The sequence below is a fragment of the Scophthalmus maximus genome, chromosome 1 (genome assembly GCF_022379125.1).
Source record: "Scophthalmus maximus strain ysfricsl-2021 chromosome 1, ASM2237912v1, whole genome shotgun sequence".
Classification (NCBI taxonomy): Eukaryota; Metazoa; Chordata; class Actinopteri; order Pleuronectiformes; family Scophthalmidae; genus Scophthalmus; species Scophthalmus maximus.
The window spans coordinates 20,949,085-20,967,449 of NC_061515.1; the positions used below are offsets into that span (position 1 = coordinate 20,949,085).

The following is an 18,365-nucleotide window of genomic DNA, read 5'->3' on the forward strand; positions in this document are numbered from 1 at the left end:
ACAATCAGCTGGAACATTAATCCACTTCGCTTTTATTGATCAATGTTTTTTGAAAGTCACAGGGGGATAATCTCCTCCTCCTTCTCTCTCTCTTTATCACCCTCTTTCTTAGAATGTTCTACTTTGCACAACCTCTCTTCCTAGCTCTAGCTCCTCCAGACATCTTTTCATCGCCCCTGCCATCTCCTTATTTGATCTGTCCTCTCTGCGCCCCTTTGACGAGCACAAAAACACAGGCACATGCACAAGCCCATCTCATTCTCGAAAATGCCCCTGATTGGATGAGACGGTGACTTTGACCTTGAGGAACAGCAGAAACTGCAGCTGTGTATGAACATAAGCAGAGAGTGAATCAAGTGCAAAGAGAAGAAATTGGTATACTTGACTGCCTTCTGATTTGGATCTATATGCACACTTCTGTGATTTAAAAAAAAAAATGGTACTAAACAGAAATGCTGCAGTTGAGGATTTACTCATCGCATCAAATCAGTGTTTTTATTTGTAAAAGTCCTTTGTTTGATTCGACTACAGCAAAGTTTTTCTTCTTTCAACAAGTTCAACAGGTTAAGAAATTCTGGTTTATCATTAATAAAAGCAACCTGTGCAGCCATTTAGCTGCATACATGTACATGTACGTTGTATCCAGCCCCCACCCTGCTCTAAATTCACATATCACAGTAACTTGACTGGATAGTCAAGTTACTGTGATACTGGACTGGACTGAACAACAGGACAGGCCATAATCAGGAGTTTGTAATGTCTTCTTGTCTAGTTTTATTTGCACATCTGCTTTTGTTTTCTTCATCTGTCCATCTCAGGGGGAAGGACGGATGTGGAAGGAGTTTTTTTTTCTTTTCGTTTCTTCTCTTCTTTAGGTTCTGCAGGGGATCACATGATGTCTTGCTGGTGCTGCGTTGACTCGCTGACGACCTGGCAGGCGGAAACAACGTGGGTCAGACACAGAGATACACTTAAAGACATTGAGTGACGGAGTGTGACAAAAATGTCTCTAATTGCTGTTCATTTTGGAGGTAAAAGATCATTTGACTTTGCCCAGTTTAATATTATGCTCTCACTCCAAGCAGGTTTTGAATGTGTGCGAACGTGTACCAAGAAAACTGTCAAGATGGTGGAACATGTTCAAACTGATTGAGTTTGACACATGAAACCGCCCCAGGAACATCTCAGGTGTGTGGATATATAAAATAAATACATATTTTCAATTCTAACTGCAAAAACTGTGTTATGCAGCAATTTGTATTTGTATGTACCTTTTTTTGTGTACTTAGTAAGGACTCCTAATATCTTATATCTGTTGTGTTTTTAGCCACAGACTTGCTTGTGTGGTTGTAAGTAGTTGATCTGCATGCCTTCCTTCAGCACAGTCAGCAGGGCTGCACGTTAGCAAAGGAAAATGCAACGATAAAATACCAGACCTGGCTTGTCACAACACATCTGAGTTGTGTGTTTCCCATCGAGCTGTGGGTGTAGTGTTTTTCCCATTCTGGTGGGACAGGATGTTTGGATGGCACTTTGGCTCAACTCGTTGTCTCGTGTGTGGATGTGTTTACTTGGAAAAATCACGAATGCCTTGTGAATGAAATACAAATAAACTAAAAAAACAACACAGCACAAGGTCACCTCTCCATCCCGGGTCTCGATGGTCTTGATAAGAACGGTTTTCTTTGAATGCATCTCAGAGGCCCGCTGCTGGTGTTCAGGGCTGGTCTCTGTTTAAACAAAATCAGAAAAGCCCATATGAATATCATCATCATCATCATCATCATCATCATCAGTATCAATTTAAAGCACATTCTGGCCAATCTAAAATGCATAATTTTTAAATTCTTAAGTCAATTTCATGTATTATAAGCAGGCAGTTTATGAGACCATTGTTGGCATAAATGAACTAAACTAATCTTTAAATAGTAATAATGTCATTTATACTTTTCGCATTTTAATTTGCATTTTTTCAGGTGTTTCACATTTGGTTGGTGCATCATAAATTGGACACAAAAAAACATCTGTGGGTGGACTGTACTATGGGTTACAGACTCCAGAACGCGTGCTGGTCAAAGAGGTTTTTGTCTTTTTGTGGTGCGTTCAGGTAACAGTGGATATGATCATACCTCGGAAACTCAGGGTGGAGTAGCTTTGCACAGGCAAGGCAATTCTGCAGAGATGGAAAAACGGGCAGATTTATGAGTGTTTAAAATATGACTAAAATAGACTTTCTGTTCAGTTATCGTGCAATTAATCTGGACTGGAACTTTTTCTTCACAAATTAATAATTCAATATCAGAGGCCTTAACAGAAAAATGTGCAGGCTTTTTAGTTCAGGTTAAACCAGGAGAGTCACTGTTCCCGCGCTCCAGCATCACCTGCTCTCCTCCCCTTCCAGCAGCTTCCTGTAGGTGGCTATCTCCACGTCCAGCGCCATCTTGACATTGAGCAAGTCCTGGTACTCGCGGAGGTGGCGCGCCATCTCGTCCTTCATGTTGGCGATCTCCGTCTCCAGCCGGGTGATGGTGTCCTGGAAGCCGCCGGCATCGCGTCCGTGGCGCTCCTCCATGTCCCTCATCTGCCTCATCAGGGACTCGTTCTGGATTGTGTCAAAAAAGTAAAAGCACTTAAAAGTGTGTGTGTGTGTGTGTGTGTGTGTGTGTGTGTGTGTGTGTGTGTGTGTGTGCGTGTGTGCGTGTGTGTGTGTGTGCGTGTGTGAGACGTACGGTGCCTTTGAGTGAGTCGATCTCGCAGGTATAGGACTGGATCTGGTGTCTGAACTCCATGGTCTCCTGCCGGGCCTGCTTCAGTGCCTCATTATTCTTACTCACCGCCTGGTTCAGGTCAGACACCTGCAGGGTCAAAGGTCAAAGTTCAGGTACAGCTATAGCTGGTATAGGTGTAAACCCACCCTGTTAAAGGGTAACACTGCATTTTAGCCGACTAAAACCAACCCACCCCCCCTAACACAATCGTTGTCGGGTAACATCTGTCTCTCTCTCTCGCTCACCTTGGACTTATACCAGTCTTCGGCCTCCGCAATATTCTTGGCGGCGATGCCTTCGTACTGTGCTCGGATGTCTCTCAGTGCCGCCGTCAGGTCCGGCTTGGACATGTCCATCTGGATTTGAACCTGAGTCTCCTGCATCTGCGTCTGCAGCTCGCGGATCTCCTGCAGGAGGAGGAGTTAGAGAAAGTCAGGAGGGAATTGGGGCAAGCCTGTGCGAACGCTATGGGAGGATGGTGAGAAGCCACCACTCGGCTTTGGCATCATGTGGCCATCACCATGTTTTCAGTCTGAAAACACACACACACATACACACACACACACACACACACACACATACATACACACGAGCACACACTTCTAAGCTTACAAGCCGCCACTGATCAGAAACAGTGGACATCCACCACTGCCATACAGAGCAATATTAGCCGTACATATGCTGTGGGAGATTTCAGCGCTCAGCTTCTCCTGCTGCTGCTGCTGCTCAGGCCTGCTGCCAACACACAAGCTTTGTATGTGTGTGGAAACTGTATACAGTACTTCATCGATCCTCTGGTTCATCATCTCATATATACACACAGTCAAATGTAACAATAGATGCTATCGCACAGAGAAAGACAAACAGGCCAATTGCAGCAAACTCATACAGAACACTGTACAAGCAAACAGATTAAAAAAACAGGAATCAAGATCAAGAAGTAACTCTGAGATTAATCTTGAGACACCTGCTGGTTCTTATATCGCTCTGTGCATTACTTACAACTTATTTACGCATCCCTGCTAGGGTAATGGAAGTAAAAAAGTTTTGATATCCTGACCACAGATTGCTGAAATATCACTGAAATGAGAGACAGAAATAAGAATTGTGAACCTCTTCATGGATCTTCTTCAGGAAGGCGATCTCCTCCTGCAGCGTCTCAATGCGTCTCTCCAGATCCAGACGAGCCAGAGTGGCAGCGTCCACGTCCTGCAGGAGTTTGGCAAATGGTAAAGTTACCCTCTTAATGTACAAAGTACAAACTATTTTGAGGATAATATTTCAGATGTCAAAACTACAGTACAAGTTGCTTGTGGCTATTTTCAATCCCTCACAAATCTAAGGATACACCTTTTGGAGAACTCACCGCCCTGAAAGCAGCCAAGTTGTTCTCTGCATCCTCTTTCTGCATAATCTCCTCCTGGAGCCTGGAGGAAGTAAGAGAGACAGAGACCATGAGATTAATTCGTTATTATATTTAAAACTGATCCCCATCGGGGACGTAACTGAGTCATGAGCTGAGGTGTCGTTCTCTCCATCCCCAAGACTCTTGTAATTTTAGTATTTTATTTAAATCAGCTGTTTGAATATATTCATTTAGAGGGAACAGTCAAGGGAAATCCTTTGAAATATCTTTGGAAATCAAGGAAGTAACATTGTTCTTTAAAGAATTATTTTTAGGCCCCTGTAAAAGAGAGCATCTAAAATGTCGAAATACTGGATTGTTTTTTTTTTACATTTGGTGGCCTAAATCACATCTAAATATGAGACTGTAAAATATCTGAACTGAAAAGCAAAAGACAAAAGCCAACAGTAACTTTTATTTTTAATGTAACAAAAGCTCTCAAGCTAAACCAGATGTTATTGTATTGTCCTCTTAAACTGTCATTTTATTTATTACTCCAGAAAAAAACATCTATAAATCCAAACGGACCAAGGAGAGCAAAAGCTTTGTTGATCCCCGCGAAGGACCATTCTGGTGGTTCTTTTAGATTTTATTTGAATCGCAGTAGCGCCGTCTAATGTCTGAGTATCTTTATAAAACTGGCACTTCAAATGTAAACCGCACAGAGAAAAGACAGATCATCAGAGATCCTCCAGATATGTCCGAGTTCTTTCCTCTCCTTTTATAGAAGAGGACAGTGTAAACAGGGTACCTGTGTGTGTGTGTGTGTGTGTGTGTGTGTGTGTGTGTGTGTGCGCATGAGAGAGAGTGTGTGTAATGGGCTCTAACTTTGGTCAGACTTGTGCAGTAACACAAACACACACACACATCATCATTTTTATAGTCCCAGTTTATATCCTGGATTACAAACAGCTCTTTTCTGTCTTTGCAGTGGACTGATCCGACCTTGTGTCCATGCTCGTGATCATCTCAGCATCATCGCAGACCCTGCTTCAAATTGGAGTTCATTGTCAGGTCTAAATTTAAGCTGTGGTACACGCTTGTATATTTATAGATCCAGATTGATGTAAGCCTCTTCTGAGGCTTATTTTATAATGCTTTTATTGAAGAATTCAACACCACAGGTGCAAATGATTCACACCCTGAAGCATTTTGCGTTCAATATCGTTCCAAAAGCAGCATTAAAACAAGCGGTTGGAGGAATCATACCACAAATATACATATGCATGATATATAAATATATATTAGGTACGAATTATGTTACTGCAAATTAAAACACCAGGGTTAAGTATTGTCAGAAAAATGTACGTGCAGTAAATATACAGAATGGCACCTCAGAGAGGTTTCGTTTTAGGTTGTTATGCATGAACACGAAAGTAAATTCTAAATGTTAAACTGTTCCGTCTGCCGCCGGCTCCTTCCCTCGTGTTTAACCATTGTTGCGATTGTTTGTGTGTGAAAGTCTAAGTAGGATGTGTGGTTCCCAGTCGCGTATTGGTCCAGCCGGCTCCAGTCCCTCCCACTTCCTGTCTGGAGCACCGAAGACACTGAGGCCGTTTCTCAATACCAAAGAACGCAATATGTACTCTATATATGTACTTTCCAAGAACGTTCTTGAGAGTTCAAGTCGGGAGAACGTTCTCCCGAGAACGGAAGGACGCAGAACAACATCCGGGCATGTGGACCGTTCTTGGCTCGACGCGTTCTTTGTATGTGAACGGTACTCTGGCCACGACTGATGACGTTTATAGTGAGTCAAATTGTCACTTGAGGCACGGCTGTCGCAACACACTGCTTCATTACTTTAGCTGAGTTCGTAATAGCTCTTAAGTAAATGTGGCAGAGCACAAGGTACAAAACTATAACAGACTAAAAACAATATTGCAGAATAGAGCATACATTGAAAAGCAGTTTATTAAAGTGCAAGATTATTTAAATGTGTAGGCAAGTGAATGCACCTACTAACATTCCAATATTGTATTCTAAATCCATTTACGTTATATATGCCGTCATATTCTTTTTAGCATCACAGACATATCATTATGTACATTTCTATGTAGGATAATGTATCAATATATTGATGAAATTGATAAAGTTGTTCTTTCCTCTACTCCTGGTCATATTGATATATTATATCATATTAATTAAACACATAAATACTAATTTGGACTCTGCTGCCATTCACAGTGGAAGGTTTCCTCACCATCATTATAGTCCAACGCCTCTGTGCTCCTGCTGTGGTGCACAGAAATATGTCACAGCAATCCTTTTTTTCTGCCTGTCGTTTATAATATGTCAAGCTATCATTATGATTCTCAGGCCCCATTGCATAATTGAAGGAAAATAATATTTCTTCTTCCGTTCCAAAGCCTACTCTCAAAAGATGTCACCCACAAATAGTGGGCGACTGGAACACTGGCTCGTTTAAATTCTCCCGCCACATTAACCAATGAGTCATCCTCCTTACAATGTAGAAATTATTTTTATATCCTTGTCACGATAGTAACCGCATCACGACAGCTGAATTTAAGCTCACATTTTGGAAACTGGAGAAGCACATTGTGAATAAAACGTATACGAAATGTTGCCAAGAGTGGTCCAAAACTTTGACTGATAGAGTAAGGACTAAGAAGATTTGAATACATAATCTAAAAGGTAAGTTTTGATGGAAGTTTTAAAAGGAATACAATGCAATGCCCTTCCCAAAATGTCGACTTAACCAATAGCAGGCCTCCAAAGTTTTCTTAAATGATTCCTCTTGAATTGAGCCCATCATCGTGATATAAGCTTCTGTATATTGAAGCGTCTTACATTATGCTGCATGTGGTTTGTAAAGTGACCAAAAATGTGCAATGTCATTTTTACACACACACACACACACACACATCTGCATATACACACATTCATGCACACACTGGTGACCTTGCAATCAGCTGCAGACACACTCAAACTCACACCTTGTCTTAAAGAAACACACACACACCCTCTGGCCCCTCCCACCTGAATTTGAGCTTGTCCAGGTCGTCGACCAGGTTGTCCCGCTCCACCTCTATGCGTGACCTCTGATTGGTCAGCAGCTCCACCTGCCGCCTCAGCTCGCCCATCTCCTCCTCGTACAGGTCGGCGATGCGCGTGGGCTCGCGGCCGCGCAGGCGCTCCACCTCCACGGCCAGTGTCTGGTTCTGCTGCTCCAGGAAGCGGACCTTCTCGATGTAGCTGGCAAAGCGGTCGTTCAGGTGCTGCAGCTCGGCCTTCTCGTTGGTGCGCGTGGTCAGGAACTCCTGGTTGATGGCGTCGGCCAGGCTGAAGTCCAGAGTCTCGCCCATGCCGCCGTAGGAGCGTGCCACGGAGGCCCTCGACGACGCCTGGGGCCCGCCGTAGTAGCTGGAGGAGACGCGGTAAGCCGGCGTCGACTTGGTCCGGCTCACTTCGTAGACCCTGGAGGCGGCGTGGCCCCCAGAGCCGCCGCTGTGGCCCAGCAGCGAGCGGTTGAGGGTGGGTGAGGCGTAGGTGCCCTGGCCGAAGGTGCGGCGGTAGGAGGAGGCGGTGTGGGCAGAGGAGCTGTAGGAGGCCATGATGGAGGACACGGTGAGCCTGGTGAGGCCTGCAGCAGAGAAGAGCACTGAAGAAGAGGCTGCTGCCCCTGGCTTTTTGTAGTCACCCCCTCCCTCACTTTTTACCCCCTCCTCCCTCTCAGTGTCTCTCAGCTCTTGCTCTTTTTGTTTCTCTCTCTCTTTTCTTCCTTTGTCTCACCTTCCTTTTCTACTGTACATTCTTTCCCCTTCTTCTCCATCTCCCCCTTCACCCTTTCCCTCCCGTTAAGTTGTTCTCCATTTTCCGCTTCTCCCTTCTCTTCGAATTTTCATTCCCCCTTTTCTCTTTTCTTCCTCCATGCTCCTTTCTTGGTCCTTTCTCAGTCTCTCGATATCTTTCCCTTTTTCACTTCCTCACCACGTTCACAACTCCTTCCTTCTTTCTCTCCTCTTCCCATTTCCGTCTCCCTTTCTGTCTCTGCAACTTTCTTACGCCCTTTCCTTTGAACATCACATCAATTGTTTTGTCTATTGACACCTCGAACAGATCGAAACAAATGAAAGACAAAAAACAGGTAACAACTCCCAAGAAAAATGGATTTAACAAAGACAAGAAAACTATGAGAATCGTTTGCCCCTTGCAAGAGAAAACACTCAGCGTTTATACTTATGATAGTGTGAATGATAATAAGAGAGAGAGAGCTATAGGACTTTTGCGACCTTATAGCGCTCAGGAACATTAGTCCTGGACAATTGTAGTTGAGGGGCTTTTATTTATGCATCCAGGGACAACATTAAGAAGATCCAACCAGATGCCATCACATTGTGATACAAAAGCTGAACCAGGTTTTGCTTCTTTTGCTGGAGCACAAGACTGTGCCCAAACTGATACTATAATCATAATACATTATACTACTTAATCATAGAGGTGAAAGATGGAAAACATAAGAATCATTCTATTTTGCCCATCCTGGACATTAGAAGACACTCACAAGGCCTATGAGTCATTTTGGAAGGCGATGACAAACTTCTTATTTTAGTTTATGTTTTATAATCTCACTGTACTGTAAACACCTTTTCATGAGAAAATAGTTTGCCTCCATGATCTCACGACATAACAATGGGAGGATGCAAGGACGGTGGCTTTCATAACCCTGCATCGTCCTCACATGGCGAGGCAGCGCAGGTTGTTAATGACAGTGCCCCGAGGGGGGAGAGCTTTCACTAACCTGCCTTTAAAAGGAAAAGTATCCCATCCTGAGACGAGGGGGTGCAGCTTGTGCCTGCAGGCGCTCCCGGAGCAGGAGAAAGCGGCACAAATACCCAAACAATATGTGCCATTAACAATGATATTATTAGGACGTGTGACGGTGAAGCAGATTCAGAGGGGAGGGCTCCCTCTGCCAGCTGACACACACTGGACTCAAATGTGACATTTGTTGAAATTAAATGGGAAATAAAACACTGTGATATTGGGAATACCTTCATTCTTCCGTTCATTTCACTCTGTTTTCTGCAGGCGAAGGTCATGAGCGAGTACTGTTAGATCAAAGTCCTGTTAGCCATTAAACCATTACAATTACAGAGCAATGGATTTATATTGGTATTTATTTTTTCCAAAGCGACTTAAAACTTGGGCAGGAGAGCTAAGTAAGTGCTAAAATCATTTCAACAAGACAAAGTGTGGGGAAAGAAGTGCACCACGATAAGACGAGGTGTTGTTCTCAGTAGAGATGAGTCCTCAAGAGTTTCTTGAAGTACTTTGACATTGGTTTTTAGCTGGTGGAACCAAAAACGAGAACGGTCTGGACCTGTGGTTTCCTTGTGTGCAGGGATGGCAATGCCAGGTGACGTTCCAGAAGTGGCCACGTGGGCCTGTAAGCCCGTCTGATTGACTACAAGTCGACGGGTGCAGAACCAGAAGTGGCTCTGCAAGCAGGTGTTATAGTGACTTGAGTTTGATTCTGGCAGCCACGTGTAAACCAGAGGAGGTTGCTGAACAGCAGAGTGACATTAGGCCCCTTCAGGCTGGTTGAACCCCAGATGTGCTGCTACATTCTGCACTGTCTGGAAGAGCTTTGCTGCACATGAAGGGAGTTGCAAGAGAAAACCACAGAGATAGTTGCAACATGGCCAGAGAAGAAAAGCTGCTCATCGAACAACACCCCAGGTTGGACGCAGCCTTAGCTGGGGGTGAGGGTGAAGGGGTCGACTTTGGGCAGTTCTGGTGTAATCTTCGAGAAATCTGATCCAAATAAGTTCAACACTCCCACGGCTGCTCCTCTGCTGCAGCTTGTCGCTGTCATGTCTATTAATAGATAGTCTGAATCCTGGTGTTCGTTTGTTAGTGTGTGTGTGTCCCTGGGCTTCCTCAATAGCATGGGAGACGATACGAACTGACAGCTGAAGTAAACGTCTCTCCATCGTTTTCTGACTCTCCTCCTCTTTCTCTCTTTCCCTCTCCCACCCTCTCTCCGTCTCCCCCAACCTCATCCCCCCAACCTCCTCCCTCGCTGTTCAGGACTATATAAGGTTAGTTCCTGTAGCGATAAAGTGATAAATGGCTGGGCCGGTGAGGTTGAAAGCAAACAATGGGAGAGGATATATTGATTGATTTTAAAAGAAACACTTTTCTCTTTTTGAACCTGATCGTTTTTGGGATTAGAAAAATCTCATTCATTCCCATTAGTTTTGGGGTAGTTTGGTCTGTCACTACTATAAAGTCCCTTTGTAAAAGTAGAGAAATTTAAAAGTTTTAATTTAAACCTTCAACGTCTGTCATTAAATGTCTCATCGTTAAATGAGTTTATCACAAAAGGTGAAAAACTAAATGATTAAATCAGTGATTAAGGAGAAAAACTATGAGAACATTTGTGAAAAATTATAACACTGTAATGCGCCGCCTGGCCGCAGGGTGTCACTGTGGTTCCACATGTGAAAACATCATCCTCTCTGTGTGATGCTGTCAGCTGATCTGCCTCAGACTGTCTTTCCTGTTGCACTGTGGCGGAGCACAGACTGGAACTATTATTAATGCAGGTAAGTGCAATAAAAATCATTTTTCATTAATGTCGCTGTGGTATGTGGAGGTGTTGCTCCCTCGCTGAGCTCTGCATTGACTTTGGCCAGCAGAGGAAGAGGAGTGAAGAAAAAGAAAGAGAAGAGGAGCTAGCAAAAGCTAACCGCCTGGGCTTCCTTTATCAAACAAGTCAGGACTTCAGGTGGCAAGTTAGTGATTGACATAGAGTCAGTCAGTAAGGATTATGTCATTTCATATATGTTTTTATATGTTTTTATATTATTAACCAGTCGTGTAGTGTTTGTCTGTTTTATCCTGAAGTTCAGAGGAAGCCTCAAAACCATTGATCACTGTCCGAAGTTGGAACTAGTCCCCGGTACCTGATAGCAGCTAGCTACTGTAGCTTTGCTGTCTCATTCTTGTGATCAGCTTCTCACTTTTTTTCCTTTTTTTCTTCTTCTTGACTTTATTGCAGCATTTGATCATGAAGAGCTCCAAGGAAGCCGTACAGTCCGCTGCCAAAGACTTTCTGCAGTTTGTCAACAGAGGGGTGTCTCCATATCACGGTAAAGTCTGAAAAAAACTGTGGAATCTCCTTTAATTTTCTAAATTTGTTATAATCAAAATCCCAACATGTACGTGTGAATTTAAATGTAGTGTACATTTGTTCCCCCAAACATATTTTAATCATTAAGTTACATATTCACAACACAAACTCCCTTATCCTGCTATATATAATTTAATAGTATGATTATGATTATGTTAGGATATTTTTAATTGTGTCAAAGTTGCAATGCCACAGTTTTGTCATGCATTCAAAAACTTCTTTAAACAAAATTGTTGGGAATTATTGGGAGCAAAATATTCTTAAAGTATCTATAGTTTAAGTCCTCCCTATGCAAAATACCTAAATCAAAGTGCAGGTCTATTATTCATAATACATTATGGATTAATGATGATTAATTGTGTCATTCAAGTTTGAGCAGAAATGTATAACTTGCTCTCCTTGCATTGTGGATGTACACACGTTTTCTTACTTTTTTTTCATTATGCAGACATAATTATGCACATTACATATGATGTAGACAATTTGAGATCAACAGACCAGGTGAAGTGGAAATAGTATTTCATAAGAAAGATGGCAATAACTTCCCTGCTGTTTGGAGTTCAAGATAAGATAAGATGAAGATGGAACATTATGGATTCAAATTTGTCACAGCAGCACAGAAGTGTAGCAGCACGATGGGAAAAAATATTAAAATGAAACTTAAATAGAACTAATTAAATAGAAACTCAAGTCTAAGCTAAATAAGATTAAAAAAAGAAATACGATACAATGATAAGTACTTTATTTAATAGCGCACATTGCAACTGTTGTATGAAGTGCTCTCTCTCCTGTAATGTGAATGCAGGTAGAGAAATGCATGTGTCAGCACTTTAAAAAATCCGAGACGCAGTTCAGTCCAACAGACGGCTTTGAGTTTGCGATAAGATGGAGCTGCCGCAGATATTTCCTCATAATCTTTTTCCTTTGCACTCTGACCTCTGGCATTCCACTGCATGTGCCTCTATCAAATAACGATCATAAAAGCTAAAAAAATTCCCTCGGACTGTTACGAAACCCAATAAACCTCAGTGCAGTAGTGAACGGTCACTAATAGAAGTTTGGAGCATAATTTTTCCTTTTTCGTTCCCTCCCTGCAGTGGTCGAAGAATGCAGGCGGAGTCTGCTGGAGGCGGGGTTCATTGAGCTGAAGGAGACGGAGCAGTGGGACATCAAGCCGGCCAGCAAGGTGAGGCAGGGTCAACGGTCTTTCTTCAAGAATGCATTCATTTTTATTATTATTTAACATTTTAATAAACCCCTCCCTCTGCAGTATTTTGTGACCAGGAACTTCTCCAGCCTCATTGCGTTCGCTGTAGGCGGACGCTACCTGCCAGGCAATGGTTTCTCCATGATCGGAGCCCACACCGACAGCCCCTGCCTCAGGGTGAGAGCCCACCCACGGTCCACCTGCCAAAACACAATCTGCCCTTTTTACCTTTTTTAACATCCCTAGAAAATACTCGGGATGTGAAGACCTATGCAGCCAAATTACGGCGAAATTTAGCTAAGACGCACAAGTAATGAAGCAGTTGAAATGTAAGGAGATGGATTAAAGAACTGAAATAATTCAGTTCTGCCATCCTGAAATCTTTGTCATGACGAACGCTAGCTGTCACATTGAGAATTGGAATGAATGAGTTCAATCTTACGATATTGATTTATCGAAACGTGGGAGGGAGTTTCAGGTCGTCAGGGAATCTGGCTTTTTTCATCGACCTATCCGATTTTTCTTTTCCCTCAGGTGAAAACGAGGTCAAAGAGGACAAAGCAGGGCTGCCTGCAGGTCGGGGTGGAGTGCTACGGTGGCGGCATCTGGAACACCTGGTTCGACCGCGACCTGACCGTCGCCGGCCGCGTCATGGTGAAGGTACCAGTATGATTATTGCTATTATTGCAGGTGCTACTCAACTTTTTAAAACATGCCTGTTTGCAAAGGCAAAGGCAAGAATATAAAAAATGTTATTTAGCGATCAAACCAGATGTATTCCACCTCCTCTCCTCCGACAGAGTGATGGCAAGCTGGTCAGCCGGCTGGTCCACATCTCCAGGCCTCTGCTCAGGATCCCTCACCTGGCCATCCACCTGCAGCGGGACGTCAACGACTCCTTTGGCCCGAACAAAGAGAACCACCTGTCAGTAACAAACCCCTCTGGTTTTATTTAAGAATATTACATTTCTCTGACTTCAGATACATGTGGGAGATGAAAGCCATAAAAATATGTTTACCAATTTAAGTAAAACTTTTGTCCAGTTGAGATCACTTGCTGTATTTTTCTGAAACATATTTGTCTGTAGCCTCTGTCATTTTGGAAATGGCAGGAATCTATTTTTGATTTTTGTTTTTGTAGCGTAGTTTGACTGTGGTGCCAAAAACCATAATGTGTGTCTGTTTTTGTGTTTCTATCTCAGTGTGCCAATTATCGCCACTGTTGTCCAGGAGGAGCTGGAGACGGGCTGCGCTTCCTCTGGAGACGCCTCCTCTGCTGCCACCACTGTAAAACTACACACACACAAGCATCTGATATTGCTGAGATTTGCTTCATAAACAACACATGCGACACATAGGAAAACTTTTTTTAAAGAATGAAGGATGACAATGTCGTATCCTCTTCCCCCCTCAGGCAGAGAAACACCACCCGGCGCTGGTGAAGGTGCTGTGTTCAGAGCTGGACGTCGAGCCCGAGGCCCTGCTGGACTTTGAGCTCTGTTTGGCCGACACTCAGCCTGCGGTGAGTCTCAAAGTTGAACTGTTGACTCCTGCCACTTGTCATAATCCAGTTTGTAGAAAAACTTGGATGTTAATCATTAACTGCAAGCAGATGTAGAAAAATTTATCTTGTCCATTACGTCTTGTAGTTTTTCTTTCAGCAATAAAAATATATACCCTGCAACAAAACATGGAATGATATCTTTGTGGAAAATATCCTTAAGATCTATGAAAAGCAATTAAACTGCTGCCGTGATGGGATATTTTAGCCTGCTGATAAATGAGCTATTTGAAGTATCAAACTTAATTTTAGCAGCAACTTGAGAAAGACAAAGATTCACATTACATATTGGAGTGTTTGGATACGTGTTTACTCAAGATTAAAGAAAGACTGTAGCTGGTCAGTAGAAAGAGAAATTAAGAATTTCAGCTGCACAAAACCAAAAGTCATTAGTTATCTTTTAAATCTGTAATTTATTTTAATAATCTGTAATCTAACTTTGTTAAGCGTCCTCTATGTTCTTGGATTCTTGGTTTTGGAGTCATATTCGATCTGTTCGATGTTACCAACGATACCATGGAGGAAGAAAGCTTTAATGACCAGACACATTTTGTTTTTTTCACCTTTTTGATTTTCCCTCATGCTGTGCAGGCTCTGGGAGGCGTATACGAGGAGTTCATTTACTCTCCTCGCCTGGACAACCTGCACAGCTGCTACTGCTCCCTGCAGGTCAGACTCCACAGGTCCAGAAATCACTTGCAACATGATGTTGGATATATTTTCATCTTTAACATCATTACCAGTGGATGGCAAACATGACTTTGTTTTCTCTTGTTACATGTGCCTTTAGTATTTTTACTCTCTTCTCTCATGAAGCTTTCAAACACATTTATTTCTATATTTCAGTTTACTTGCAGCTTTTAGTGTAGTGCCTATCTCGCCTTGTGTTTTAACAATAGTTTTTTTAAAAGTGCATAAGCAACTTGACTTGATTAATTAAGGAAGTCTTCTCTTCTTTTAATGCCTGACTGTGTTCTCTCTCTCTCCCAGGGGCTGCTGCAGTCCTGCGCTGGAGACTCTCTGGCCAAAGATCCCAACATCCGCATGATCGCTCTGTACGACAACGAGGAGGTGAGTGCCGACAGAGGCGTAACAGTGTCAACTCGCTAAACAAGAAAGTGAACCAGTAGGCTCTCACTTTCTCTCACTCCCACTGGTGTTTGATCTGGTGGTGGACAACAGCTTGTGAAAGAAAACACGCTTAACCATGCAAATCTCGCTTGTGTTATTTGACAAAAATGAACGTAGAAGTACTATCTTAATTTTTTGGGATTTTATTTTTGAGTGACGTTGTGTTGCGCTTGTTTCCTGTAGGTGGGGTCAGAGAGCGCCCAGGGAGCTCAGTCCAACCTGACGGAGCTCATCCTCAGCCGCCTCGCCTTCTCCCCCTCCAACCCAACCAGCTTCCAGCAGGCGGCGCCGCTCTCCTTCATGATCAGCGCTGACATGGCGCACGCTGTGCACCCCAACTACCAGTCAGTGTCTGCAATACGACGACACCCAACACTGCTGTCGCCACCGTTTACACTTCACTGACATATTTAACATTACTGTTCAATGTGATTTGTTTGAAAGTTTGAAGAAAACTTTGAGAATCAAAATAATTTATAACATTGTATTATTTGCTTTAACTTTAACATTATATTTGTAACTTACGGTTTGAGTGCATTAAAACATCAAAATGAATTTACATAAATCATGATGTGCATTGGTTGTAGAGACAATTTCACTTGGTGAATTTAGTGGTTTTGATAAAAATCAATTTCTTCTCAGGGAGAAGCATGAAGAGAACCACCGACCAGCTTTCCACAAGGTGATGAGATTTATTTATTGAGTATTCTTTTTTTTTTTTAAATCCTGACATTTCACTTTCTGACCACAGTATGTAAAACACTGTATAATTGTTCAGTATGTCATGGACATAGTGTTGATGAAACATGCTCATGTTAATTGATGCAATTTAAATTCCAGGGCCCAGTGATCAAGTTCAACAGTAACCAGCGCTATGCTACCACCGCTGTCACCGCCTCCATCGTGAGAGAGGTCGCCAGCCGCGTCGGCGTGCCTCTGCAGGTACAGTGTGCGTTTGTGTGATTATAGGCGAATTGCTCGTAGATAGATGCATCTGTGTGTCTTGAGACACTGGGCAGCTAGATCTCCTAGCAACGTGCCAGACCGCTCCCGGACAACGTGGAGAGGGAAAGAAGGATGTGCGAAATAACAACTGGGGGACAAAAACCAATGGCCGTTTTCTGACATTAATTTAAAGAGAAGAGTGTGACTGCACAGATGCGGAGAGGCTAGAAATATGTGTTCATATCCAGGGCTGCAGTGTCAAACACTCATATAACCTCATGTAATTCGGAATGTAGTTGTTGAAAATAACAGTTTAGTTTATCAAATGTCACATCTATTCATATAGACTAGAAAATAGATATCCTGGTACCAATACTGAGGAATACATTTTCTAAAAAATGAAATCACACAGCAATGCGCTGACAAATAAAAAGGTTAAGCAATAAGTGGTGGTCATCATCCTGTCACAATTTCCCTTGAAATCCTTAAGCGAGATTTCGTTGTGTTCATTATTCATCACCGTCCTGCACAGAGCGTTTCACCATCACCCAAAAATTAAACGCGACAAGAGAACAAGGAGGGAAATGTAAGAGGACAAAATCCCAGCTACGCACACATTAACCCGCAAACAAAGCCTCTGAATTACCTCTGCGGTGGACGTGTTGTCATTGCTTGTAAAACGATATATACGAGTTATTATTGCATCAGACATTCACAAAAGCTTTGTTCGCTGATCAAAATGTAAAGAATGAATGATTTTTTCAGCGCGTCTTCCAGTGTTTCAATTGGTAAAGGGAGGAAATGCGTAATTTAGAGAAGCCTGTGTTTTAAATCATTTTTCAAATATTTTGACCAATGACCCGTCTCCCTCTGCAGGACGTGATGGTCCGTAACGACAGCCCGTGTGGAACCACAATCGGACCGATCCTGGCTGCCCGCCTCGGGATCCCCGTAGTCGACATCGGAGGTCCCCAGCTCTCCATGCACTCCATCAGGGAGATGTGCTGCACCTCCAGTGTCCTGCAGAGCAATACCCTCTTTAAGGTAACCCCCCCCCCCCCCCCCGTTTGTGAAAAAAGCGCGCCCCTTTTCTCTCAGCAGCACGGTCGAGGGGAAGTCTGCGGATGATTTCACATCCTGCTGTTCCGGCTTCACTGATCAACAGTCGGTGGCGGTAACTTGCAAAGAAATGTAGCGATGAAGGTGACGACTCGGTAACGAGAACACGTGATGTGACAAAGCAGACTTTATGTATTTATGAAAGGTGTTCAGCAGAAAAATATGTCAACCCATTCTGCAGGTTTACACTTTAAATATAAAAGAAGGAAATACACACAAACAGAAACCAAAAACAGCGATGCACTCGCATGGAAAACATCACGCTTCTGAGTTTACAGTAAATAAAAAATAAAAAACATGTCTGCACTTTTTCTCAGCGGCTGGTGTTTCCCAACACTTGTTCCTCACACATTTTCTGCAGATGGAGCTTGTTGTCACCTCCTCTGTCAGGTCTGTTTGGCTTTGTGCATCTGAGGATTTTAAGTATTCCGCTTTTGGCTTGACGTCGGTTTCTGAAGATGAGGTCTTTGTTGTTGTTGTTTTTTTAATTCCCTTAGGTTTTTTTTTATGTTTAAATTATGATCCCACTTCCTGTCTGCTTCCCCCTGCAGGGTTTCTTCGAGTTGTTCCCCGCAGTGAGGAGCACACTGATCGTCGATTAGAGCCCGGAAGGACCACAACTAATGGAAATAAACAATCACTCGTCATTTTTCACCAGATGTTGATGCAAAGAGTGTTGACGATAAAGACAAATCCATCTCCATATTAAAACCCAACAAGTTGGAATTGTCCTCTTGATGAAATTCACACACAAAATGCACTTGTTGATCTTTCTTATGGAATAAAATTGTTCAGAAAATAATAGTCTTTCCTGAGTTGCTTTTTTCTTGTTAAAGAGTTCCCCTGTCTTCCCTTCACGTCAGATAACAACACAAAAAAATGAATCAGTAAATGACCAATACGTTGGTAAATGTGGATGGTTCTCGTCCTCGTCCTGCAGGAGATGACCACCGCTCCGATTTAATTTCACCTCCTTGGGTTTAATGAAGCACAGAGGGGGAGCCAGATGTGCTGCTCTGCCAATTGTCTGGGACGGGTTGTTGGCACAGGATGGACTTCAGTTGCGTTGG

The 18,365-nt window shown here is 43.0% G+C and overlaps 2 protein-coding genes across 3 annotated transcripts; one reads left to right on the forward strand and one right to left on the reverse strand.

The window, feature by feature from the left end:
* Positions 1-9: 9 nt before the first annotated feature.
* On the reverse strand, positions 10-7,805 carry desmb (desmin b). The gene is made up of 9 exons (XM_035623383.2): positions 7,174-7,805; positions 4,135-4,195; positions 3,882-3,977; positions 3,014-3,175; positions 2,730-2,855; positions 2,382-2,602; positions 2,130-2,173; positions 1,642-1,730; positions 10-930 (listed from the first exon to the last, which is right to left on the reverse strand). Exons 1-9 carry the CDS (start codon positions 7,746-7,748, stop codon positions 889-891), a joined length of 1,416 nt encoding a protein of 471 aa, XP_035479276.1. The 5' UTR covers positions 7,749-7,805; the 3' UTR covers positions 10-888.
* A 2,800-nt stretch (positions 7,806-10,605) lies between these two features.
* LOC118299547 (aspartyl aminopeptidase) lies at positions 10,606-18,097 on the forward strand. 2 transcript variants are annotated; one of them, XM_035623365.2, is made up of 15 exons: positions 10,606-10,745; positions 11,201-11,291; positions 12,430-12,518; positions 12,603-12,716; positions 13,074-13,199; positions 13,340-13,464; positions 13,742-13,826; positions 13,954-14,061; positions 14,692-14,769; positions 15,091-15,171; positions 15,415-15,575; positions 15,874-15,913; positions 16,072-16,173; positions 17,053-17,220; positions 17,847-18,097. In XM_035623365.2, the coding sequence occupies exons 1-15, from the start codon at positions 10,740-10,742 to the stop codon at positions 17,895-17,897; spliced, it is 1,425 nt and encodes a 474-aa protein (XP_035479258.1). In that variant the 5' UTR covers positions 10,606-10,739; the 3' UTR covers positions 17,898-18,097. The 2 variants fall into 2 exon arrangements, with proteins under 2 accessions (XP_035479258.1, XP_035479265.1); XM_035623372.2 differs by lacking the exon at positions 10,606-10,745 and adding an exon at positions 10,865-10,927.
* Positions 18,098-18,365: the final 268 nt, after the last annotated feature.

What these genes read in the sequence shown, in the direction of transcription:
- LOC118299547 (XM_035623365.2), top strand. An exon ending in AGGGGTGTCTCCATATCACG is followed by an intron (nt 11,292 to 12,429) that starts GTAAAGTCTGAA and finishes CCCTCCCTGCAG; the next exon opens with TGGTCGAAGAATGCAGGCGG. An exon ending in CCTCCTCTGCTGCCACCACT is followed by an intron (nt 13,827 to 13,953) that starts GTAAAACTACAC and finishes TTCCCCCCTCAG; the next exon opens with GCAGAGAAACACCACCCGGC.
- desmb (XM_035623383.2), bottom strand. Translation starts at nt 7,748, where the DNA reads ATGGCCTCCTACAGCTCCTCTGCCCACACCGCCTCCTCCTACCGCCGC. An exon ending in CTGGACAAGCTCAAATTCAG is followed by an intron (nt 4,196 to 7,173) that starts GTGGGAGGGGCC and finishes TACTTCCTCCAG; the next exon opens with GCTCCAGGAGGAGATTATGC. An exon ending in ACTTGGCTGCTTTCAGGGCG is followed by an intron (nt 3,978 to 4,134) that starts GTGAGTTCTCCA and finishes AAACTCCTGCAG; the next exon opens with GACGTGGACGCTGCCACTCT.